This window comes from Anolis carolinensis, chromosome 2, assembly GCF_035594765.1.
Source record: "Anolis carolinensis isolate JA03-04 chromosome 2, rAnoCar3.1.pri, whole genome shotgun sequence".
Lineage (NCBI taxonomy): Eukaryota > Metazoa > Chordata > Lepidosauria > Squamata > Dactyloidae > Anolis > Anolis carolinensis.
This window is the reverse complement of record NC_085842.1, coordinates 19,048,529-19,074,541: the sequence shown is the minus strand read 5'-3', so window position 1 is coordinate 19,074,541 and position 26,013 is coordinate 19,048,529. Positions and strand designations below refer to the sequence as shown.

Below are 26,013 nucleotides of genomic sequence, written 5' to 3'. Positions count from 1 at the left end.
ATTGTGTTATGTCTTGGCTTTACAGACTTTTGGAGCAGAGGATTATGAGGGCATCTTGGCCCTGGAAGAAAAGGAAAATGTCCAATTCTCCAGGCAGCACCATAGGAAACTGATTGAGAGATGGACAGACCAGACTCAGCTGGTCCTAAAGCATAAAAAGGCTTTGATGGCATGAGCGCTGGGAGCAATGGGGAATTCTGGGATGCAGATATTTCTGGATATGGACCTCACCAGTTTGTACATACGGTGTCAGCACTTCAGGCAATTCTCCTACGAGGAGATGCAGGGCCCTCGAGAAGCGTGCAGCCGACTGCATCATCTTTGCCGCCAGTGGCTGAAGCCAGAGCAACACACCAAGGCTGAGATGCTGGACCTGGTGATCCTGGAGCAGTTCCTGAGCCTCCTGCCCCCAGAGATGGGGAGCTGGGTCCGAGAGTGTGGGGCAGAGACCTCTTCCCAGGCGGTGGCCCTGGCGGAAGGCTTCCTCCTGAGTCGGGCAGAGAACAAGAAGCAGGAAGAAGAGCAGCAGGTTAGAGCATTTGATTTGTAAGGAACAGATGAGCAGGACATCTGCCCCTGTGCCTGAGTTTTCCAGTCTCTTTTGTCTTTATTGTTACCATCCCCAGAGCCACAGGGGATATTTGTTTCATTTCTGTTTATATTTGGTGCCTTCAGTGTTCGCTTAGATGACAATGTCTCTTGGAAGCAACGTTCTGCTTTAAAATAAGCAGCTTCCTCCTTGTGTTGTCAAAGGCTTTCATGGCTGGGATCACAGGGTTAGTGTATGTTTTCCGGGCACAACCTCTGCATATACCTCACAACCTCTGAGGATGCCTGCCATAGATGTGGGCAAAACATCAGAAGAGAATACTTCTGGAACATGGCCATACAGTCTGGAAAACATACAACAACCCAGCTTCTTCCTTGTTGGTCTTAGAATCATAGAATCATAGCGTTGGAAGAAACCTTGTGGGCCATCCAATCCAATCCAACCCCCTAGACACTAGATTCCTATTTATGTAGGCCAAAATCCCATTGGCTTTTTTAGCCACCGCATGACATATTTGACTCATGCTTAACTTGTTGTTCACAAGGACTCCAAGATCTTTTCCACACATATTGCTATTGAGCCAAGTGTCCCCTAGTCTGTATTTTTGCATTTCATTTTTTCTGCCTAAATGGAGTATCTTGTTTTGAAAGGAAGCCACAAATCTTTTACCTGCCACTGAAGCAAAATCAGATTTGCTGGTGTGGTGGCTTCATTGGCAGTGTATGGCTGTGGTGGGTTGAGGCATGGGATGTGCTCTCCTTCACCCCTACAAATTTCTTTCCCCGTCAAGGTAAGACATCCCTCTTTTCTAGAGGGGATTGTGGATGAAAAGAGGAAATGATAGATCCTTGGTTGGTTGATTTAAACCCCACAGTGTTGACAGCAACCCTCAGGAATGTACAACATTCTCTAATCCTTCTCCACATTTTGTACCTTGAATCTTCACACTGTTTCAGATGAAAAAGCTCTTTGTGGAAGTTCAGCATGATTTCCCTGCCACAGGGAAAGCTCCATCAGGCACCAGTCTAAGTCTCCACCGAAAGGACACACCTTTGCAAGGTAATAATAATAATTATAACAACGACAACAACAACAGCAACTTTATTCTTGTACCCCACATCCATCTCCCCGAAGGGACTCGGGGCGGCTTACATGAGGAAACAAACCAACCATAACATAAATTAGCATATAATCCATAAATTTAAAACACAATATAATAAACATAGTTATAAAATAACATAACATGACAATTATTAAAACCAAGACATCAATTGCTATGTACAGAGGGTGACTAGTGCAAAAACTCTGAGTGAGGTCTATGAGTAAAATAGGGACAGCAATGATAAAATGCAGCACGAGTTTGTAAACAAGATACATGGCTTCACTCAAAAGCTCACCGGAACATTAATGTTTTTAGACTTTGGCAGAAGGAGGACAACGATGGAGCCAGTCTAATCTCCCTGGGGAGTGGGTTCCAGAGTCGGGAAGCCACCACCGAGAAGGCCCTCTCTCTTTTCCCCACCAACCGTGCTTGAGACAGAGGTGGGAGCAAGAGAAGGGCCTCCCTGGGAGATCTTAGGGCCCGTAAGGAAATCACTGCGAGGATGTTGGTTTTGTTTATAATTAAATTACAAGTATCCTTTTCTAGTTGTTGTTGTTTTTTTTCTTCAAATTTGGCAACACCTGGATATACATATATGTCCTTAATGCAATCTTGAAGATGGGATCCAAGTCTAAGTGCAAAAATACATTTATGTTTCATATACACTTTAAAGAAATAGATTAAACGTAATCATATGCACAGTGTTTTTAATGTTATATAAAATAACATTTTCATACATTGAACCATCAGGAAGTAAAAATGTCACCCGCTCAGTCATGGACATTTTCTGATTTTGGAGTTTTGAATATGAGAATAAGGGATGCTCAATCTATATATGAAATATATATCCCTTGTCTCGTTCTGTATGTTCAGCCTTTATGCTGTAAGAACCATAACCATGTGATGCAGGCCAAACTGAGAATATAACTGTGTAAAAGTCACTCAGTGAGTTTCATGTCTCCATGGGGACTAGATTGTGGCATTCCCAAGACCCAGTTAAACACATGAATTATTACGTGTTGCTGTCTATGTATTTTAAGTGGATGTAACTTCTGTTATGTTCCACAGATTTCTTTCCAGTAAGACAGTGTTTCTCAAACTGTGCTCCTCCAGATGTTTTGGACTTCAGCTCTCAGAACTCCCAGTCAATTTACCAGCTGTTAGGAATTGTGGAAGTTGTAGTCCAAAACATCTAGGGGAGCACAGTTTGCGAAATACTGCAGTAAGAGTTTGGAGGATTATAATCTTGGTCTCTGAGACTGGCACTGGCATCTTGCTTTCACTACCTTAATCTCTCACACAGGTTCTGGAGCAACACTGGGAACAATCACTTCGCTGCCACTTCTTTATTGTGATAGAGCAGCACCATTTCAGGTAAGAAGAAACATCAATGGATTCGGACATGACGAGCGGAATTTAGGATCTGCCGTCTGCAGTAGAGTTGGCTGATAATAAAGTTGTCCTTTTTTAGCCAACAAAGATAGCAGGGAGTATGGAGGGAGCTGGATAAGTAATTTGAGCAATAAAGCTTTGGATTTAATAAAACTATGGCCAATTGGCTGATTGTAGTTATCTTCTGTATACTCTGGGGACTGTATGTTCTTTTTTAAAGGTCCACCAAACAGAAAAAGGAATGCCCTGTCATTAAAACCAGAGTACCAGTACCATTTTTCTCAGTGAATTTTTCTATAAAAGAATCCAGACTTGTGCAGCTACTTCCCTCCAAGTATTTATCAGGTTTTGTGTTTTGTTTGTTAATCAACTTAATGATGGGGTTGTTGTTTGTTTTCTGGGCAGTATGGCCATGTTCCAGAAATATTCTCTCCTGACGTTTCGCCCACATCTATGGCAAGCATCCTCAGAGGTTTTGAGGTTTTGACGTATATACCTCACAACCTCTGAGGATGCCTGCCATAGATGTTGGCAAAACATCAGGAGAGAATATCACAACCTCTGAGGATGCCTGCCATAGATGTGGGCGAAACGTCAGGAGAGAATACTTCTGGAACATGGCCATACTGCCTGGAAAGCAAACAACAATCCTGTGATCCCGGCCATGAAAGCCTTCGACAACACAGCTCAATGATGGATTTGAGCTAAAAATGTTTCCTTTCCTTCTTTCTTTCTTTTTTGTTTGTTTGTTTGTTTGTTGAGGCTCTGGTGAATTTTGAGGAGGTGGCTGTGTCCTTCCTCCCAGAGGAGTTGGCCCTCCTGGATGCAGATCAGAAAGCCCTGCACAGAGAAGTCATGGAGGAAACCTGTGAGATCATGTCTGCTCTAGGTATGGCTCTTTCTCTCATTTACTGATGATTCTTTCTATTTTAAAATGCCAGATTCCTAAGAACAAGGACAGAAACTGGGATTGGGAAGTTTGTTAAGGTATGACAGGGAACTACTTTCTCTTCAGCCCTGAGTTTCCCCATCAACTCTTTCCAGTCTGCTCTTCTGCTCACCTAGTGTTGGAGTCCCTGGTGGCGCAGCGTGTTAAAGCGCTGAGCTGCTGAACTTGCAGACTGAAAGGTCGCAGGTTCGAATTCGGGGAGCAGAGTGAGCACCCGCTGTTAACCCCAGCTTCTGCCAACCTAGCAGTTTGAAAGCATGCAAATGTGAGTAGATCAATAGGTACCGCTCCGGCAGGAAAGCAACGGCGCTCCATGCAGTCATGCCGGCCACATGACCTTGGAGGTGTCTACGGACAACGCCGGCTTTTTGGCTTAGAAATGGAGATGAGCACCAATCCCCAGAGTCAGACACGACTAGACTTAACATCAGGGGAAAACCTTTACCTACTACCTAGTGTTGAAGCACGATCAGAATACAAATACAAAGTACTGGATTTACTTTTAAAGCCCTAAACGGTTCGAGTCCAGACTATTTGACAAACCGTATCTCCCACCATAGACCAACTCGGACACTGCGGTCATCAGAGGAGGCCCTGCTCTCAGTCCCACCCCCGCCCCAAGCGTGGCTGGTGGGAACAAGAGAAGGGTCCTTCTCCGTGGCCACCCCCCACCTCTAGAACTCCCTTCCCAAAGAGTTAAAAATTGCCCCTCCCTTCCCGTCTTCAAGAAACAGCTGAAGATGTACTTTTGCTCACTGACTTATAAGGCGGAGGAGGAATAGATGGTAATATCACCATTATACCTCTGATTAATAGCTACCACCCGTATCCGTACTTTTTTCACCCCACCAGCTCAATAGACATCTTGAGCAATTATCAATTTATTTGCCCCAAGGAATTGGGAATGTTCCTGCTCGATGTTCGATGTTTTGTTTTTATGTCTGATATAACATTTTAAATTTAATTTTAGTTGTTAAGTCATTTGTTGTTGTGTTCGGACATTGAATGTTTGCATTTTATGTTTGGAATCCGCCCTGAGTCCCTCCGGGGAGATAGGGCGGAATATAAATGAATTATTATTATTATTATTATTATTATTATTATTATTATTATTATTATTAATCTCCATCTGAAGAGCTGCATGTTTTATGGGATTCTGGAATTTGAGTTAGGAAGGAGATTTTGGTGCAAGCAGCACAGTAGTTGGAATTTCTTGAAAAATCTGCATCAGAAAAGATGAAAAAGGTGGATGGGCTTCTGTAGCTGCTAACAGTGTTCTTGAGACAATTTCCCCCATTATGTCTAAACTCAGTGTCATCAACATTGTTTATATGTATGCACTTTTCCTTGTAAAGACCATGGTAAAACATTTTCTACTAATGTAAAAAAGTATATAAAAAATTTAATTCAATAACAATCACAATTCATAAATTGTTCAGTTCTGCTCCCTAAAGTTTTCTTTTCTTTCCCACCTCTTTTCTTTTTTGCTTCTGTTTTAGTGCTTCGTCATATAGCACTTGTCCAGGAATGGGGATGCTGCAGTGTTTGTTCTTTTTCTTTGAGATTAATTTTTCCTGGCACTTGGGAATCAATCTTTCATCTTGTCTTTCTTCTCATTAGGTGACTGCAGGAGAAAAAATATATGTGGCAATCGTGAGAATTCTCTTTGGCAGAACATGCATTTTCCAAGATATGAGCAAGCCCAAAGTGAAGGAAAAACCATCAGATGTGAGACATATTTTGTCCAAAATACATGTCACAAGACAATGCAGCCTGGAACTGATCACTTTGGGTGTGAGCTTGCTGTAAAAAGTGTTGATTGCAAATTGCATCAGCAAAGCTGTGAGGTTGTCCATACAGCAGAAACATTCAACTGCCAGGGATATGGGAAATCTTATATTGCAAATTCACACCTTTATGTCCACCAAAGAATTCACAAAGAAGAAACACCATACAAGTGCCAGGAGTGTGGGAAAGTTTGTACACGTAGGTCAGGCCTTTTGATCCACCAGAGAATCCACACAGGAGAGAAACCATACAAATGCCAGGAGTGTGGAAAATGCTTTGTTTCCAGGTCAGAACTTGTGAAGCATCAAAAAACTCACACAGGAGAGAAACCATACCAATGTCATGATTGTGGGAAATGTTATACACAAACTTCACACCTTCGTATCCACCGGAGAGTCCACACAGTAGGGGAACCATGCAGATGCCAAGAGTGTGGAAAATGTTTTGCTTCTAAGTCAGGACTTGTAAAACACCAAAGGATTCACAGAGGAATTAGACCATATAAGTGTCAGGAGTGTGGAAAATCTTATTTTCAAAATTCAGACCTTGTTATCCACCATAGAATCCATACAGGGGAGAAACCATACAAATGTCAGGACTGTGAAAAATGTTTTATTTCCAGGTCGGAACTTGTGAAACATCAGAAAGTCCACACAGGAGAGAAACCATACAAATGCCAGGAGTGTGGGAAATGTTTTGCCTTCAAGTCAAGACTTGTGAAACACCAGAGATTGCACACAAGAGAGAAACTATATAAATGCCAGGAGTGTGGGAAATGTTATAGCCAAAATTCACGCCATCAGCGAGTCCATACGGGAGACAAACCATACAAATGGCAACAGTGTGGAGGCTGCTTTGCCTCAAAGCCAGGACTTGTGAACTGTGGAATAATTCACAGTGCACAGAAATCATACAAATGCAAAGAACCTGAGCAATGTCTCTCACAGGATTTACAGTCTTTGAACCTCCAGAAGGTCCACACAGAAGAGAGACCATACAAATGCCAGGAGTGTGGGAAAGGTTATAGTCGCAGGTCAGAATTTGTTATCCATCAGCGAATCCACACAGGAGAGAAACCATACAAATGTCAGGAGTGTGTCAAATGTTTTAGTTCGAGGTCAGAACTTATGAAACATCAGCGAATCCACACAGGAATGAAACCGTACAAATGCCAGGAGTGTGGGAAAGGTTGTAGTCGTAAGTGGGAACTTGTTATCCATCAACGAATCCACACAGGAGAGAAACCATACAAATGTCTGGAGTGTGTCAAATGTTTTAGTTCTGCGACAGAACTTGTGAAACATCAACGAATCCACACAGGAGTAAAACCGTACAAATGCCAGGAGTGTGGAAAATGTTACACTCAAAGTTCATACCTTCGCGTCCACCAGAGAGCCCATACAGGAGAGAAACCATATGAATGTCCAGACTGTGGGAAAAGTTTTACTCGCAGGTCAACGCTTGTGGTCCACCAACGAAATCACACAGGAGAGAGACCATACCAATGTCAGGAGTGTGGAAAAGGTTATGCCAAAAATTCTGTCCTTATAATCCACCAGAGAGTCCACACTGGAGAAAAACCATACAAATGCCAGGAGTGTGGGAAAGGTTATCCTTGCAGATCAGACCTTGTGATTCACCAGAGAATTCACACAGGAGAGAGACCGTACAAATGCCAGGTGTGTGGCAAATGTTATATTCGGAATGCTAATCTTACGAAGCACCAGTCAGTCCATACGGAAGAGAAACATTAAACTGCGAGGGAAATGTTTTGCTTTTACACCAGAACTTTAACCACATCTAAGTTCACAAAGAAATCACCAAATCATAAATTGATATAGACATCCTCTCAGTTCACAAATCTTCCTAATGTTTTGTTGGAATCTCTTTTTATGTAAGTTGGATCCACTAGTTCAGATCCTATCCTCAGTCGCCCTTCAGATATGTCAAAATAGTTGTCACTTATTGCCTGTTCTCCAGACAGAAGACACAACCAGCTCTCCCACTAGTTTCTCAAACAGTTTGGTTTCCAGATCTTAGTCTGTCCTGGGGTGCATCAACAATGGTTTTTAGGCCAGTCATACTTTGAGTTATTGGAAAGTGATTACCCACCAAAGTGACCTGTTTGCCTACATTTTCTGGTCTGTCATAACTGAGTTGTCACAGTTGTTATTAGGCAAGTTAAAGGGCAGTCAATAATCATGAGATTTTGCTCCTATGTCTCTCTACATTTTATTCTTGCCTAATACTACATCCATTCACATCTAGAATAATAAAAATGAACAAAGCTGAATGATAAGATTAACAAAAGGTTTGTTAGCAAAATAATGAAACGGCTTTAAAACATACTAATGTGAAAACATAACCAACATTATGTTAAATTATACCGAACTAATTAATACATCAAACAATTCTCAAATATACTCAACATCCTTGAGCTGATAATAGGGAGTAGTTCTGAGGAGGACATTTTCCCCTTGCTCTGGAAACAAATCTATAAAGCTTGACTTTCTGTACTCCTGTGCTGCTGCAAGAAAATCGCACAGACAGACTACAAACAGAGGCCCAACTATGTGGCCCAAATGATTCATTGGAACTTATGCCTCAAGTACCACCTCCCAGCAGCAAAGAAGTGGTGGGATCACAAACCTGCAAAAGTATTGGAAAATGAACATGCAAAGATACTGTGGGACTTCCGAATCCAGACTGACAGAGTTCTGGAACACAACACACCAGACATCACAGTTGTGGAAAAGAAAAAGGTTTGGATCATTGATGTTGCCATCCCAGGTGACAGTCGCATTGACGAAAAACAACAGGAAAAACTCAGCCGCTATCAGGACATCAAGATTGAACTGCAAAGACTCTGGCAGAAACCAATGCAGGTGGTCCCGGTGGTGATGGGCACACTGGGTGCTGTGCCAAAAGATCTCAACCGGCATTTGGAAACCATAGACATTGACAAAATTACGATCTGCCAACTGCAAAAGGCCACCCTACTGGGATCTGCACGCATCATCCGAAAATACATCACACAGTCCTAGACACTTGGGAAGTGTTTGACTTGTGATTTTGTGATATGAAATCCAGCATATCTATCTTGTTTGCTGTGTCATAAAATAATAATAATAATAATAATAGTAATTACTCCCAGGATTCCCTAGCCTTGAGCCAGGGCAGTCAAAGTCCATTCATTCTCCAGTGTGTGTCCAATGCTGCCGATGAAGTTCGACCGCGCATGCGTGTTCTGGGCAGGCTGATTCCATGGGTCTGGAGCCCAGATGGGAGCAGGGAAGCCACCCTTGCAGCTGAATGGAGCAGAGGAAGGGTTAAGGAGAGGAAGTCTGGATTCCTAGAAAAGAAGGAAGTTGGAGAGGAGGGAGGCGCCCAGTCCTCCAGAGCAGCCCAGCCTTCCTTGGCCTCCTCCCTCCTCTCCTTGGGCAGCCTTTCTTCTCCCTCTGGTGAGTCTTCATTCCCAGGCCTTCTCCATAGGACTGAAGGGGGCTGGCTGTCACTGGGGGCTGGGTGGTGACATCCCTACAGCCCTCCTTTGGGATTTGGGGGCTGTGGGGAAGGGAGGGGGTCCTTTGAAAGAGAAATGTGGGCTTGGCAATGCTACTCTGAGGTGGGTCTGCCATTGGTTAAGCGACCGAACCCAAAGAGTGCTCACCACTGGTTCCTCTTCATCCTGGAAAGAAGTGACAAGTGGAGTGCCACGAAGAGGGTTTGGTCCTGGGCCCAGTACGGCTCAACATCTTTCTTATTGACTTGGATGAAGGTTTAGAGGGTGTGTTGATCAAGTTTGCACATGACACCAAATTAGCAGGGAGAGCTAATACTCCAGAGGACAGGGTCAGGATTCAAAATGACCTTAACTGACTAGAGAGTTGGGCCAAAACTAATACAATGAGTTCCAACAAGAAGAAATGTAACATGCAACAACAACAACAAAACTTTTGTTTTATGTCCCACCCCATCTCCCTGTTTCTCCCTCTTAGGACCCTTCCACACAGCCATATAACTCAGAATATCAAGGCAGATCATCCACAATATCTGCTTTGAACTGGATTATCTGAGTCCACACTGCCATAATAATAATAATAATAATAATAATAATAATAATAATAATAATAATCACAACAACTGCAAAAGGCCACCCTTCTGGGATCTGCGTGCATCATCCGAAAATACATCACACAGTCCTAGACTCTTGGGAAGTGTTTGACTTGTGATTTTGTGATATGGAATTTGGCATATACAGTAGAGTCTCACCTTTCGGTCTGCAAGTTCAGCAGCTCAGCGCTTTAACACACTTTGCCACCGGGGCTCCATGATAAATAAATAAGTACTGTAGTACAATTTAAATAAAATGCAATTTAACTAGCATAAAACAAATAGTTATAAAAGCAATAATAACCGTCCTGTAAAGTACGCTAAAACAACATCAGTGAAGAGGAAATTTAAAAGCTATTTCCATAAACCAGTCCACATTTCATAAGGCCATGTATTCAATCATTCATTTCACCATACGCGTGGAAACATAGGAAGGTTTTCAGTTGTTTCCTGAAAGAGGGCAGCAATGGGGCCATTCTGATGTCTTTTGGGAGGGAGTTCCAGAAGCGTGGGGAGGGAGTTACACCAGCCAGGTTTGAGATGGGGGGTGGGATTGAGAAGAGGGCCTCTCCTGATGATCGCAATGTTCATATGAGGTAGTCCGGACCTGAACTGTTTGGTGCTTTAAAGGTAACGACCAGCATTTTAAATTTTCCACGGTAGCAGATTGGGAGCCAGTGGAGCTGCCATAACATGGGAGTTGTTCTTTCCCTATACGGTGCTCCTGTTCATAACCTGGCAGTTGACTTTTACACCAGTTGAAGCTTTTGAGAGGTCTTTAAAGGCAGCCCCATGTAGAACGCGTTGCAATAATCCAGTTGGGATGTAACTAAGCCATATACTACCATGGGCAGATCTGGCATCTTAAGGTACGAGTGTGCAGCTGGCACACAAGTTTTAGTTGTGCAAAGGTACTCCTGGCCACCACCAACACCTGAGGTTCTACGGTCATCTATGAGTCCAGGATCAACCCCAAGCTACGTGACTTCAGGGGGAGTGTAACCCCATCCAGCACAGATTGTATCCCTATACCCTGATCTGCTTTGAGGCTGACCAGGAAAACCTTAGTCTTGTCAGGATTTAATTTCAATCTGTTCACCCTCATCCAATCCATTACTGTTGACAGACATTGGTTCAGGACCAGAAAAGCATCCTTGGCTTTTGGTGGAAAGGAGTAATAGAGTTGGGTGCTGTATACGTTAATATGAGCTCCAAAACCCCTAATGATCACTTCCAGCAGTTTCATGTTTAAACATACTACACTGAGGCAGAAAAAATGAAATGCAAAGATATATTGTGAAGAACTTCCTGATTGTAAGAATTTCTGTTCAGCAGTGGAATTCTCTGCCTTGGAGTGTGGAGGAAGCTTCTTCCTTGGAGGATTTTAAACAGAGGCTGGATGGCCATCTGTCGGGGTACTTTGATTTGTGGTTAACTGCTCTCAGGCAAAAAGCCTTCCCAATTAACTTCTTTAATTCTGCTCTTTCATCTGCCTTTCTTTCAGGGAAGAGATTGGGTTGTTTGCTGGTATCTTCCATGTTTCTTCTTGCCCAGAGATCACAGTAATTCCCAACAGAGCAATATCTTGGTTTTTCAAGTTTTGGAGGAGAAGCTGTTGCCCCATAAGAGAGGAAGGGAAAGTAACTTGGATAGCATTTGCTGCTTTGTTAGATATCAATACAAAGATAGACTGTCCCGACTCAACTGGATCTGTAGCCAGAAGAAGCCCTGATGTTATTGGTAGTGAGAGCATCATGGAATTCTGGCAAAGGATCATTAAGACATTCTTGAACGAAAACATGGCTAGCTCAGACCTACAGCCTCAGTGCTTCAGGCAGTTCTGCAAAGAGGGTGAAGGTCCACGAGAGGTTTGCGGTCGCCTCCACTCTCTGTGCTGCCTGTGGCTGAAGCCAGAGCAGCACACCAAGGCTGAGATGCTGGACCTGGTGGTCCTGGAGCAGTTCTTCAGCATCCTTCCCTCAGAGATGGAGAGCTGGATCCGGGAATGTGGGGCAGAGACCTGTTCCCAGGCAGTGGCCCTGGCGGAAGGTCTCCTCTTGAGTCAGGCAGAGGACAAGAAGCAGGAAGGACAGGTGAGAGCATTGCCTCTTGGCATCTCTAAAGCTGTGATGGATAGATTAAATGTGTATCCTACTCTTCGTCCAAGATGGGTTCCCATCTCTGACCCTCATACTCTCCTTCTCAACCCTAACACATACCCTGCCATAGTCATTGCCAACTCTGTTGCTCTTCTATTCAGATTTGTTGCCACCAGAAGTGGCTTTGAAACAAGGGGTTTGGGGAGTGCGGGCCTTGTTTCAGAGTGGAATCTCCATCTCAGGAGCCTTTAACAGAATGATTCTTTTTCTAATTGAAGAAATAAGTTCTGGATGTTCTTGCTGCTACTGCTGTAGGAAATAGATTACCAATCTAGTAGTTGTAGTGGAAATGTGTATGTCCTCTCCATGGGCTCATGGATGCGCTTCCATCCACATCCTGAGGAGTAAAGCATGCTATAATTGGGGTGTTGTGAGGTTTCTGGGCTATGTGACTGTGTTCTAGCTGCATTTTCCCGTGATGTTTCACCTGCATCTGTAGCTGGCATCTTCAGAGGATCATCTGAAGATGCCAGCCACAGATGTAGGTGAAACATTAGGAGAAAATGCTGCTAGAACACGGTCATACAGTCCAGAAACCACACAACGTCCCAGTGATTCTGGTCCCAAAAGCCTTTGACAATCCATTCTATAATTGCTTATCGTTTAGATGTATGTAAATAGATGCCTCAAACCTGACAAGTTGTAATTTTGAAATCATTTTCTACTACTTTTCTGCATTAAATTTGGAACCCTCCCTGCTCTTTTAGGCTGAAGATTTCTATGTGGAAATTCAGCCTCATTTCCCTGCATCATCGGAGTCTCCGTCAGATGCAACCCAGAATCCCCAGCAGAAGGAGATCAAGCAGGAGGGAGACGGGGCTGCAGCCTGGCAGGGTAAGCACCATCTCTCGTGTTTATGCCTCTGTGAGTTCCCTCCTGGGAGTGCTTGGGCTTATTTCGTCAGGCCTGGGACATCCATATTCAGTTTGAAAGTCTGAAACTGCAGGTTTGCATGAACACCCTAACCCCTACAATTTTACATTTAACTGGGCTTCAAAATGCTGCTGTGTTCATAGGAGCAACTTCCTCGTGAATTTATTTTTAGGGTTGTAACTGTACGCTCAGAGACAGTCCCATGTGGTCACCTTCCCCACCTTGGTGTCTCTCACAGGAACTGGAACAATGTCATCACCAAGTCTGCATCCATCTCTCTTTGTTTGCGAAGGAGGAGAAACACCTGAGGTGAGGAGGAGGATTCCTGGGAGAAGGGGACGGGAGGGAGCAGTCTGGGTGTCCTTCGGTCTGGGCTCACATCCTTGGCAACTCTAGATGGAAATTTTGCTTTAGTTTGCTTTTGAAATTTAAGAAGTGATTGACGTCTGTAGATTTCTTTATATTGTGAATGGAAAGAAACTGACAATAGAGAAAAAAAACCTAAATCGATACATGTTCCCATCCTTACTTTTTGGTACCGACCAAATCTCCTATTTTGTTTTAAAGCGAAGAATGTAAGGAAGAGGGTTGCTGTGAGTTTTTCGAGCTGTATGGCCATGTTGCAGCAGCATTCTCTCCTGAAGTTTTGACTGGATCTGTGGCTAATGATATCTTCAGAGGCTCTGTTGGCAATGAAGCAAGTGGAGTGTGTGTATATATACGGTATAGATATATATATCTGTGGAATGTCCAGAGTAGGAGAAAAAACCCTTGTCCATTAAAGCAAGCATGGATGTTGCACTTGGCAAGCTTGAATAGTATGAGTGTCAAAAAGCTGCAAAATCAATCAGAGAAGACATCTGTATAGATGTAGCCTGGGCTTTGTTGCCTGGGGACGCCTTCTGTTTGGGAGATGGTAACTGGCACATAATTGTTGTCAATGTAAGGAAGAACCTGTAAGACCAGACTGAAGACTCATCTAGTCCAGCTTTCTTTTTATCGTCATCTTTATATATACATATTTTTCTTATTTGTGTCTTTCTCTTTTGTCCCTGGCAAAACGAAGAGCCCTCCTAGGCCAAACTAGAAGCCATTGTAGTCTATCTTTCTGATGATGATTATGATGATGATGATGGTGTTGGTGATGATGGCTATTATTATCACCCCTATCGTTATATTTATTTCAAATCAAAATCTTTATTACAATCATAGACCAGCATAAGTGGGGTACAGTCTCATAGAAGCATTGTACATTAAAATCTAGTAGCCAAAAAGCAAAGGTATGTTGAAGGCTAAAACACAAAGCTATTTAGAGAAGGGAGGGGACTAAAAAGGGATAGAGAGGGAGGGAGATTGATGGAGGGGTATTTATTTGTATTCTCTTTTTTAGATCTTCCTCGTTTCGAACTCAAAGCAGCTCTTAATAGATTGAAAAACACATAGATAAAAATTCACAAAATACAAGGAGGAGATTAAACAAACAACATTATATATATGTGTGTGTGTGTGTGTGTGTGTGTATATATACACACACACACATGGTATATATATATACGGTATATATATACGGTATATATATATATATATATATACACTCTGTGTGTGTGTGTGTGTGTGTGTGTATATATATATATATAAATATACAATCATCCAGCATAAGAAATAGAAAAATCCAAGACATTGTTGAAGTGAGACAGGCCTTATACAATCAGTCATCAAATGCCTGTTTACTTATCTATAAAAAAGAAAATAGGGAGGATGGCAGTCTCTGGGAAGGGACTTGCTGAGAAGGCCTTCACTGTGTTCCCACCAGATGTGCCTTTGTTGGGTGGTGGGCTTGAGAGATCTCTTTTGGAGATTTCAAAGCATGTGCTGGTTTGAAAATGAAAACACAGTCAAATAACCTGGATCTCACCAATGTAAGGCTTTATATGTATAAATTAGCATGGAAATGGACCAGCAACCAGTGGAGCTACTGCATCAAGGGAGTAATGGATCCAGCCACCCCCAGTAAGCAATGTGGCTGCAGCTCTTTGGACCAGAGAAAGTTTCCAAACACTCTTCAAGGGCACCCCCATGTTGCTTGGAACACTGGCAGGACATTCTTCTTAATATACCTGTGGGATCTCTTTTCTTGCTTTTTGAATCAACTACTCTGTAATCCTTTTCCAGTTTTCTTCACCATCAACTGGTATTCAGAGACTGCCTCTGCTAATGGACTTGTCCAATATAAATGTTTACATCTTTCTCTTCGGGGCTCTTTTGCACTTTGTTCTTTGATATCATTTATATGAGTAGGAAATATTTTCTTTTTTTCTCCAGGATCCAATTGCCTTTGAGGATGTGGCGGTCCAATTCTCCCCAGAGGAGTGGGCTATTCTGGATCCTGATCAGAGAGCTCTGCATACACAGGTCATGGAGGAGATGCATGGGATCGTGGCCTCTCTTGGTAAGGCTCCCTCACCGATGGGAGATTCTGTTTCCAAATGTAATAATCACAGGCCCCTTCTACATTGTCCTTATATCCTAGGATATGATCCTAGGTTATTTGCTTTGAACTGGATTATATGAGATAATCTGGGATCAGATCCTGGGATATAAGGACAGTGTAGAAGAGGCCACAGTCACCCGAACTGCTTCTGAGTGGAAGGAATACTCTGAATCATACCAGTCACAGAAGTTCCTCAGGACAGGACTCAGGAAGTGATAGCCCCCAGTATTTTAAAACTTCTCTCGAACCAAAACAAATATTTATTTTGTGTTCTTATTTTTATACATTTTTATTTATGATTTTTTAATTGCTACCACTGCTAATGATTTTATCGCTAGTGCAGATAACATAGGTGAAAGCGGACAGCCTTGCCATGTATTGAAGAATTTGAGGGTCTATTTATGTTGACCATAGCTTCTGAATTTTTGTATAATTTGTTGTTGTTTAAACAAATTGTCTCCCTTGTTCATTTTCTTGAGAAGAATCATCAGTTAGTTGCGCTCCACATAATGAAATGCTTTAAAAGTGCCCAATGATAAAATTCATACTGGTTATCTAAAATTAGCTGATGCGTATTATGTATTATACACACTCTCTCTTCTCTGTTAAATTCTGATGGCTCAATGTGTTTATAATGTTAAAAATTATTCAGAGGATACACAGTGATCAAAGTAAATATTATTTTCATCCTAAGTAACATTATGATGCTCTTTCCCAAACAAGGCATGAAAGCAGCAGCCCAACCAGGCAGTTGCTTGCCTTTGTGCTATCATGTTTAGGTGCATAAAATGGTTCCTTTGACCTGTCAAGATAGTTGTTGATGTTGTTTCTGCTTATGTATCAAATAAAAACACTAGCACTGAGTTAAAATCTATAGGAGTATGAATATGTCAAGCTTAGAATATAGTTCTTCAAATCCTGTGAAGAATGAAAATCCTGGAGCTCTAAAGGACCAATGAGAGGAAATGAAGGACTACAGTATCTCATCCATTGCCCTGCAGTTGTATTGTTTTTAGGATAATTTTCATTGAGAAACAAAAGACACCATTTCCCAGAGAAAAGGGGCAGCAGTTTTTAAAAAGCAGGCAAGCTGGGACACAGGTGGCCTATGGAACATACATTGCTCACTTTTGCCTTAGAGTGTCTCGGCAATCAAACAATTTTGATCTTCATAGAAGAGGAGGGAGGGGGGGAGAAGGATAACTATATCTCTTTCTTGCTGCCATAGTTGTGTTGTTATTAGTATAGGTTCCATTCAGACCTTTTCCTACTCCTTGAGAGTCCCTTCCACTCACACTGAGCAATGATTGCTTTCTATTCTTCTTCTTCTCAGCAGATAACTGGAGGAAGAGAACTGTCAGCGTCAAAAGTGGGAAGCATATTGGTCACAAATGGGATCTTACCAGGTACCAGAAAGCCCATAAAGAAGAGGAAAATAGTAGAGAAAAACCCTTCAAGTGCAACACATGTGGGAAATGTTTTGCCCGAAATATGGCCCTTGTGCTTCACAAGAGGCTCCATGCTATGAAAAAGCATTTTCGATGTAAAATTTCATGGAAAGGATTTGATTACAAATCGTATTATCTGAGTCATCAAGAAATCACCAATGGAAAGAAAACACACAATTGCCAAGAGTGTGGAAAAAACTTTGCTTACCCTTCAATATTAATGATCCACGAGAGAGTCCACAGAGGGGAGAAACCATACAGATGTGAGAAATGTGGTATCTCTTTTGCTCACAGTTCTTCCCTTGTGTGCCACAAGAGATTTCCCATAGGAGAAAAACCATTCCAATGCCAGGAGTGTGGGAAATGTTTTTCTCACAGTTCACATTTTCTCAGGCACAAGAGATATCACACAGGAGAGAAACCATACAAATGCCAAGATTGTGGCAAATGTTTTGTTCAGAAATCACACCTTCTAGGACATCAGAGAATCCACACAGGAGAAAAGGCATACAAATGCCAGGAATGTGGGAAATCTTTTGCTTGCAATGCATATCTTGTGATTCACCAAAGACTCCACACAGGAGAGAAACCATACAAATGCCCAGAATGTGGGAAATGTTTTGCTAGGAGATCATATCTTTGGAATCATAAGAAGCTCCACACAGAGGGAAAACTATATAAGTGCCAGGAGTGTGAAAAATGCTTTTTAAATGATGCATCACTTGAAAGCCACTGGAGAATTCACAAAGCAGAAAAACCACATCCGTGTCAGGAATGTGGTGAAAATTTTGCTCAGAAAGCACACCTTCTACATAGCTGGAGTATCAACACAGAAGAGAAACCATACATATGCCAGGAATGTGGGAAATGTTTTGAGCAGAATGAACACCTTCTCGATCACCAAAGTATCCACACTGGAGAGAAACTATACAAATGCCAAGATTGTGGCAAATGTTTTGCTCAGCTTTCATCTCTTGGACACCACATGAGACTACACACAGGGGAGAAACAATATAAGTGCCAGGAATGTGGGAAATGTTTTCCTTGCACGTCACACATTTTGAGGCACATGCGACTTCACACGGGAGAGAAACCATACAAATGCCAGGAATGTGGGAAAGATTTTGCTCAGAAGGCACACCTTCTAGGCCACAGGAGAATCCACACAGGAGAGAAGCCATACAAATGTCCAGAGTGCAGGAAATGTTTTTCTACAAACTCTGGCCTCATGAGTCACCAGAGAGTCCACACGGGAGAGAAACCATTCAGATGCCCAGAATGTGGAAAATGTTTTGCTCGGAGATCATATCTTTGGAATCACAAGAAACGCCACACAGGAGAGAAACCATACAGATGCCAGGAATGTGGGAAATGCTTTTCTCAGAATGCACACCTCCTTGGCCACTGGAGAATCCACACGGGAGAAAGACCATATAAATGCCAGGAGTGTGGAGAGTGTTTTGCTCAGATTTCATCCCTTGCACACCACAAGAGACTCCACACAGGAGAGAAACCATACCAATGCCAGGAGTGTGGGAAATGTTTTGGTCACAGTTCACACTTTCTCAGGCACAAGAGACTTCACACAGGAGAGAAACCATACAAATGTGAGGACTGTGGGAAATCTTTTGCTCAGAATGCACACCTTCTAGGCCACCAGAGAATCCATACAGGAGAGAAACCATACAAATGCCAGGAGTGTGGGAAATCTTTTGCTTGTAGTTCATATCTTGTGACCCACCAGAGACTTCACACAGGAGAGAAACCATACAGATGCCCAGAATGTGGGAAAAGTTTTGCTCGGAGATCATACCTTTGGAATCACAAGAAACTCCACACAGGAGAAAAACCATATAAGTGTGAAGAGTGTGGGAGATGTTTTGTTCAGAGACAACACCTAGTAAGCCACCAGAAAATCCACACCAGAGAGAAATCCTAGAAAGGTGTAGGTAACGTTTTGCTCACCTTTTGTGGGACACAGAGAAACCATAAAAATGCCAGGATCATGAGAAGTGTTTTGTTTAGAATTGGCACTTTCTAGATCACTGGATAATTCATACATGAGAATAATCTATGAAATAACACCATCCAGATATTGTCGCAATCTAAGAAACCATACAAAAGCCAATAGTGTAGGAAGGATTTTGCTCAGTGCTCTCCCTTGTGCATCACAGGAGACTGAGCACGGGAGAGAAACCATACGAATGACAGGAGTGTGGGGAATGTTGTAAACCTTCAAACTTTGTGAGACACGAGAAACTTAGATTCTAAGAATTTGGGAAATGTTGCTGAGAATATAAACATTGTCACCCTTCAGAGACTTCACATGAAAGAAACTCTATAAATGCCAGGAGTGGGAGACATGCTTTGCTAAGACTGTATATCTTGTGTACCTCAAGAAAATCCACACAGGGGAGAAACCACACAAATGCTAGCTCACTCCATCTTTCCTGTGAACATCTTTCCAGTTGTTAGATATGATTGTCATGGGAAGGGGAGTGGTGTCTCATTATTATGAAGAATGGGAAAGCTAGAGCCAGAGGAGCACTGTAGTTGTGCCAGAAGCAGCATTAAGTCCAATCCAAGCACAGCTATGGATTTGAGGGAGGAAACAGAGTCTCGGCATTGTTTTGTATGCCAATAGCTGAAACCTCAGTAACGGAGAGGCCAGAAATACTCTCTGTCTTAAGTGAATTATACTCATTTATAAGGCCACCTATGCTAATTTATGGCTTGCAGCTAACAAGCTGGTGTTGTGATCAATATATCCAATGCCTCCAGTTACCATATGCAATTTCCTTGGTTTCTAGTGACCTTTGACTTTATTTTGGACTAATGTCTCTGGCAACCAATATAGAAGCTATTCAACAAAGCTTAATTTCCATAAAGCTGCTACACTAGAGCTGTTGTCTTTCCTTTTACATATGAGCAGTGACATTTCTCCAAAACTGATATAAAACAAAGAATATGGGATGTTCCTTTCTATAACCTTCAAGTATCTTCTCACACATCCTGTTCACTAAGCTTTTGAGTTTAGAATATACTGGTGCATTTCACTTGAGTATTAGAAAAAAATACTGCTATTAATGCAGATTTGTTTTGCCCTCTGAAATGCTCTGAGACACACAAGCTGGTGTTCCTTACACTATAAGAGTGTAGCCTTGCAATAGGAACATTGGTAGGACTGAAACCTCAGCCCTGTTATAGTGGACTACAGGAAGAATGGACCAGAAATCCAGCCCTTAGTCATAAATGGAGACCAAGAGGAACGGGTGGCCGGTTTTAAGTTTCTGGGTGAAGGAGGATCTGACCCGGGGCAGCATTCATATGGCATCGTTGTTGAAGGCGGCCCAAACGAGACAGTACTACCTGAGACTTCTAAGGAACCAACAACTGGATGAAAAACTGCTGGTGACTTTCTACTGCTGTACTATAGAGAGTGTCCTAGCCTACTGCGTGGTTTGGTAACTGCACAGTGGCAGATAGGAAGGAGCTCCAAAGGGTCACCACTTCTGCCCAGAAAATAATTGTTTGCCCTCTCTCCCCTCTTTGGAAGAACTGTATAGGTCCTGCAGCCTTAAGAAAGCTCTGAGCATTCTTGGGCATCCATCTTACCCAGCGTATTCATTTTTTGAATTATTACCATCTGGCAGACAACAGGGTGACAAAGATAAGAACAAACAGACTAGAAGGTAGCTTTTATCTTAAGAGATGTAACTATATTGGACTCCATGGTTTCATATTGATAGGGCATTGGGGCTGTGCAGTGATGGTTTGGGTATGGAGGGATGGGTGAGTTGTTTTATGGTGTGTGTTGGAGAAGGCATTTCATTTTGTTATGCAATAGTACAATGACAATAAAGCTATTCTGTTTTATTATGAGATGTGGTTCCATAAAGAACTAGAGTGCGGCTACTATGTCTTTCTGTTTCACCCTGTAGAAGCTGTTCATGAATTTCTTTGGAATGCTGCTTCACCATACTTTGGAGTCTAGGAAATAATGCCTTCAAATTACCACAATCCTTTTACAATAAACTGGAAGGCTCGGGGGCACACACAGTGGGTTTTGTCAGAACTCCTGGGCCCTTTTCCTGTTTCATCTGATACAATCTCCAGTGGCTCCCAAACTTATTTGGCCTACCATCCCCTTTCCAGAAAAAATATTACTTATTCTTTAAAATTTTAATAGCAATTAAACAGAAAGATATATGTGCCTGTGGCCATCACTGCTCCCCTGGATTGCTGCAGTGCCCACCAGGGGGCGGTAGCGCCCACTTTGGGAATCACTGATCTAGGCTATCTGTGGGAATGATCACTCTCCCATTTCCATAACCAGACTCAACTTTGTGACCCATTGGGATGATCATCACCCTAAAGCACCCATTGTTTATCTTGGACTAACCCCATTGCATTCATGGGATTCATGCATTCAAAGCAACATAAACAAATACACAAAGAGGTGGTTTGTTGCAGTTTGCACATAAAGTGCGTGCATATTACTTAACTGTACAAAGATCCCACTTGGCCACCACGCTCACCAAGAGATGCAACAAAAGCAAAACATTCCCATCACATGCACCAGCTGTGGCATGTTCCGCTTTTTCACACAAAAACTAGACAACTACATCTGCTCCAAATGCAAACAGATGACTCTGATGGAGCAGAGGATCCAACAGCTCGAGCACCGTATTAAGACCCTTAAGGACATTCAGGCACTCGAGCTCTTCTTGGACACTGCACAACACGCTGCTGTAGATCAGCAGCCTGCATCACACCAACACCACCAAGACCATGATCAGGAACCTTATGGGGAGATCAACTCAAAGGTAGACAACCCTCAGGCTTGGAAGGAGGTCACCCATAGAAGGAGACGCAGGACCAGGCAGCCTCCGCAGAACTCCTCTGCTCAGCTGCATTTACACAACAGATTTGAAATTCTTACATCATTAACATACAATCAGGAAACACATCTTGTGGAGGACCACAGTTTCTTAGATACCACTCAGTGGACCACCCTGGATCAATGCGCAGGGGATAGCCCTGACGGGGACAGTGCATCACCACAGTCACACTTATGTAATCATGCAAATGCTCCATCCCCAATCAAAGACCAGGAGCAACAGGAACATCCTTGGGAGAGTAATGGGCTCTCGGATGTATCTCAATGGATTGTCATTGATGAATGCACTGGGGATGTTGAGGAGGAGGACAACACTTTACACCTACATGATTCACTTCAACAGGAACACTCTTCAGGGGACATACACACTGTCTTGCACAAAAGGGACCCTGTCAATCCTCAAAGGAAACAGGTCTTGGTAGTAGGTGACTCCCTCCTTAGAGGAACGGAAGCCATCATTTCCAGACCGGATGGGATGGCTCGAGAAACATGCTGCCTCCCGGGGGCAAAAATACACCATATCACTCAGAGGCTCAGCAGGCTCCTAAAGCCCCATCACCCTCCCCACCTTATGTTGATTCATGTAGGTCCCAATGACACCGCTAGGCATACTTTTCAAAAGATCACAAATGATTTTCGAGCTCTGGGAACAAAGCTAAAACTGTATAATGTACATGTGATCTTTTCATCCCTCCTCCCTGTTGTAGGACACGGCTCTACAAGGGCCGGAAAAATAGTACAGGTCAATAACTGGCTCAGAAAATGGTGCCAAGAGGAGCATTTTGGCTTCCATGGTCTACTCTTCCAAGAGGATGGACTACTGGCAAGCGATGGGGTGCATCTCACACAAGTAGGAAAACATCTTTTTGCACACAGACTCACAAACCTCATCAGGCGCACTTTAAACTAGATCCACTGGGGGAGGGGAACAACAGCCTGGCGAACACTATATTACCCACGACCACAGGGAACCGCCGAAAGGCTAAACGGAGGGCTGCACAAACACAGCAAGGACCAAGTACAGAGAGCACAATAATCCCAAATAAACAGTTCGAGGGGAGGTCACAGGGGCTTACATGTCTTTACACTAATGCTCAGAGCATGGGAAATAAGCAAGACGAACTCCAACTCCTAGCACAGCACCACACATACGATGTCATAGGCATCACTGAAACCTGGTGGGATGACTCCCATCACTGGAATTTAACCATTGAGGGCTATAACCTCTTTCACAGAAATAGAACAAAGGGGAGAGGAGGGGGAGTAGCTTTATATGTCAAAAACAGTTACGTTGCAGAAGAAATGCAAGACTGTAATCCGGGAAACCAGCTTGAAAGCATCTGGATAAGAATCAAGGGAACCGGGACTCAAAAAGATCTTGTCGTGGGTGTCTACTACAGACCTCCGAGTCAGGATGAAGGACTTGATGAAGCCTTCTGTCAACAGCTGACCAAACAGGCACAAAGAAGAGATATAGTAGTCATGGGCGATTTCAATTATCCCGATATCTGCTGGAAAACAAACTCAGCCAAGAGTACAAAGTCCAACAAATTCCTCACTTGCCTTGCAGATAATTTTATGGCCCAGAAGGTAGAAGAGGCAACAAGGGGATCAGCAACTCTTGATCTAATCTTAACAAATGTGGAAGACCTGATCAATACAGTTGAAGTGGTTGGATCCTTAGGGGCAAGTGACCATGTGCTCCTGCAGTTTGCAATACAAAGGAATGCTGAAACTAAGACAAGTCAAACACGCATTCTGGACTTTAAGAGAGCTGACTTCCAAAAAATGAAGGAATTACTGAGCGGCATTCCATGGACGCCGATATTAAAAAACAAGGGAGTTAAGGATGGATGGGAGTTTTTCAAAAGTGAAATACTCAAGGCGCAAATGCAAACAGTGCCAACAAAGAAGAAAAATAAGACAAGTGCAAAGAAGCCAGAATGGATGTCCAAAGAACTTCTAACTGAGCTAAAGCTCAAAAGTGACATGCACAAGAAGTGGAAAAGGGGAGAAATCACCAAAGAAGAATTCAAACGTATAGCCAACACCTGTAGGGAAAAGGTTCGCAAGGCTAAAGCGCAAAATGAGCTCAGGCTTGCCAGGGACATAAAAAACAACAAAAAAGGCTTTTTTGCTTACGTTGGTAGAAAAAGGAAGAAAAAGGAGGCGATAGGGCCATTGCAAGGAGAAGATGGGGTGATGGCGACAGGGGACAGGGAAAAGGCAGAACTACTTAATGCCTTCTTTGCCTCGGTCTTCTCAGAAAAAGAAAGCCATCTTCAACCTCAGCAACACGGAATGGACGAAGGATTGGGGGAAATCCAACCCCAAATAGGGAAACAAGTTGTCCAGGAACACTTGGCCTCTCTAAACGAATTCAAGTCCCCAGGGCCAGATCAGCTACACCCAAGAGTACTGAAGGAACTAGCGGAAGTTATTTCAGAACCACTGGCAATTATCTTCGAGAGTTCTTGGAGAACGGGAGAAGTCCCAGCAGATTGGAGGAGAGCGAATGTGGTCCCTATCTTCAAGAAGGGAAAAAAGAACGACCCAAACAATTACCGTCCGGTCAGCCTCACATCAATACCAGGCAAAATTCCGGAAAAGATCATTAAGGAAGTGGTCTGCGAATACTTAGAAACAAATGCGGTCATTGCTAATAGTCAACACGGATTTACCAAAAACAAGTCATGCCAGACTAATCTGATCTCTTTTTTCGATAGAGTTACGAGTTGGGTCGATACAGGGAATGCTGTGGATGTAGCGTACCTGGATTTCAGTAAGGCCTTCGACAAAGTCCCCCACGACCTTCTGGCAAACAAACTAGTAAAATGTGGGCTAGACAAAACTACGGTTAGGTGGATCTGTAATTGGCTAAGCGGACGAACCCAAAGGGTGCTCACCAATGCGTCGTCTTCATCATGGAAAGAAGTGACAAGTGGAGTGGCGCAGGGCTCCGTCCTGGGCCCGGTTCTGTTCAACATCTTTATTAACGACTTAGACGAAGGGTTAGAAGGCACGATCATCAAGTTTGCAGACGACACAAAACTGGGAGGGATAGCTAACACTCCAGAAGACAGGAGCAGAATTCAAAACGATCTTGACAGACTAGAGAGATGGGCCAAAACTAACAAAATGAAGTTCAACAGGGACAAATGCAAGATACTTCACTTCGGCAGAAAAAATGGAAATCAAAGATACAGAATGGGGGACGCCTGGCTTGACAGCAGTGTGTGCGAAAAAGACCTTGGAGTCCTTGTGGACAACAAGTTAAACATGAGCCAACAATGTGATGCGGCTGCTAAAAAAGCCAATGGGATTCTGGCCTGCATCAATAGGGGAATAGCGTCTAGATCCAGGGAAGTTATGCTCCCCCTCTATTCTGCCTTGGTCAGACCACACCTGGAATACTGTGTCCAATTTTGGGCACCACAGTTGAAGGGAGATGTTGACAAGCTGGAAAGCGTCCAGAGGAGGGCGACTAAAATGATTAAGGGTCTGGAGAACAAGCCCTATGAGGAGCGGCTTAAAGAGCTGGGCATGTTTAGCCTGCAGAAGAGAAGGCTGAGAGGAGACATGATAGCCATGTACAAATATGTGAAGGGAAGTCATAGGGAGGAGGGAGCAAGCTTGTTTTCTGCTGCCCTGCAGACTAGGACACGGAACAATGGCTTCAAACTACAGGAAAGGAGATTCCACCTGAACATCAGGAAGAACTTCCTCACTGTGAGAGCTGTTCGACAGTGGAACTCTCTCCCCCGGACTGTGGTGGAGGCTCCTTCCTTGGAGGCTTTTAAGCAGAGGCTGGATGGCCATCTGTCGGGGGTGCTTTGAATGCGATTTCCTGCTTCTTAGCAGGGGGTTGGACTAGATGGCCCATGTGGTCTCTTCCAACTCTACTATTCTATGATTCTATGAGCTAGGGCATTAAGCCCATTTCTGATTGCAAAATCACATTCCTTTCCAATAGCGTTTCTTATTGTTCCCTAGCCGGACACTTTCTGAGGCAATCGAGAGGTACCAGTAGTGCGGGAGTCTTAAACAGCTGTCACCATGTTATAAATATACTCTGTGTTCACAATTGCATTGTGTCAGTGCTTTGAGTTGCTTTCTTTGCTGACATCCTCTCTGGCCATTGAGAATAAACCTCTGGTTTATGAGTATTGGTATTACCAGCTTATAGATACCATGTTTCCCCGAAAATAAGACAGTGTCTTATATTAATTTTTGCTCCCAAAGATGTGC

General features: G+C 43.2%; 2 protein-coding genes and 1 long non-coding RNA gene across 6 annotated transcripts in view; 2 read left to right on the top strand and 1 right to left on the bottom strand.

The window, feature by feature from the left end:
• The window catches only part of LOC100551566 (zinc finger protein 271), a 46,237-nt gene extending 38,238 nt beyond the window's left edge, over nt 1-7,999 (top strand). For all 4 annotated transcript variants that reach the window (XM_003226969.3, XM_062973349.1, XM_062973347.1 and 1 more), the window contains exons 2-6: nt 26-529; nt 1,507-1,609; nt 2,956-3,026; nt 3,807-3,933; nt 5,614-7,999. In XM_003226969.3, the coding sequence (XP_003227017.2) occupies nt 188-529; nt 1,507-1,609; nt 2,956-3,026; nt 3,807-3,933; nt 5,614-7,535 (2,565 nt within the window). In that variant the 5' untranslated portion in view covers nt 26-187 and the 3' untranslated portion in view covers nt 7,536-7,999. The remainder of the gene's footprint in view (nt 1-25; nt 530-1,506; nt 1,610-2,955; nt 3,027-3,806; nt 3,934-5,613) is intronic.
• On the bottom strand, nt 5,376-9,034 carry LOC134297041 (uncharacterized). The gene is made up of 2 exons (XR_010003778.1): nt 8,930-9,034; nt 5,376-5,617 (listed from the first exon to the last, which is right to left on the bottom strand). It is a non-coding gene; the product is annotated as an uncharacterized LOC134297041 (long non-coding RNA).
• A 69-nt stretch (nt 9,035-9,103) lies between these two features.
• Nucleotides 9,104-20,747, top strand: LOC107982287 (zinc finger protein 493). The gene is made up of 6 exons (XM_016997148.2): nt 9,104-9,242; nt 11,399-11,987; nt 12,761-12,887; nt 13,165-13,235; nt 15,249-15,375; nt 16,751-20,747. Exons 2-6 carry the CDS (start codon nt 11,649-11,651, stop codon nt 18,802-18,804), a joined length of 2,718 nt encoding a protein of 905 aa, XP_016852637.1. The 5' UTR covers nt 9,104-9,242; nt 11,399-11,648; the 3' UTR covers nt 18,805-20,747.
• Nucleotides 20,748-26,013: the final 5,266 nt, after the last annotated feature.

What these genes read in the sequence shown, in the direction of transcription:
- LOC107982287 (XM_016997148.2), top strand. Translation starts at nt 11,649, where the DNA reads ATGGAATTCTGGCAAAGGATCATTAAGACATTCTTGAACGAAAACATG. An exon ending in CGGGGCTGCAGCCTGGCAGG is followed by an intron (nt 12,888 to 13,164) that starts GTAAGCACCATC and finishes TGTCTCTCACAG; the next exon opens with GAACTGGAACAATGTCATCA. An exon ending in TGGGATCGTGGCCTCTCTTG is followed by an intron (nt 15,376 to 16,750) that starts GTAAGGCTCCCT and finishes TCTTCTTCTCAG; the next exon opens with CAGATAACTGGAGGAAGAGA.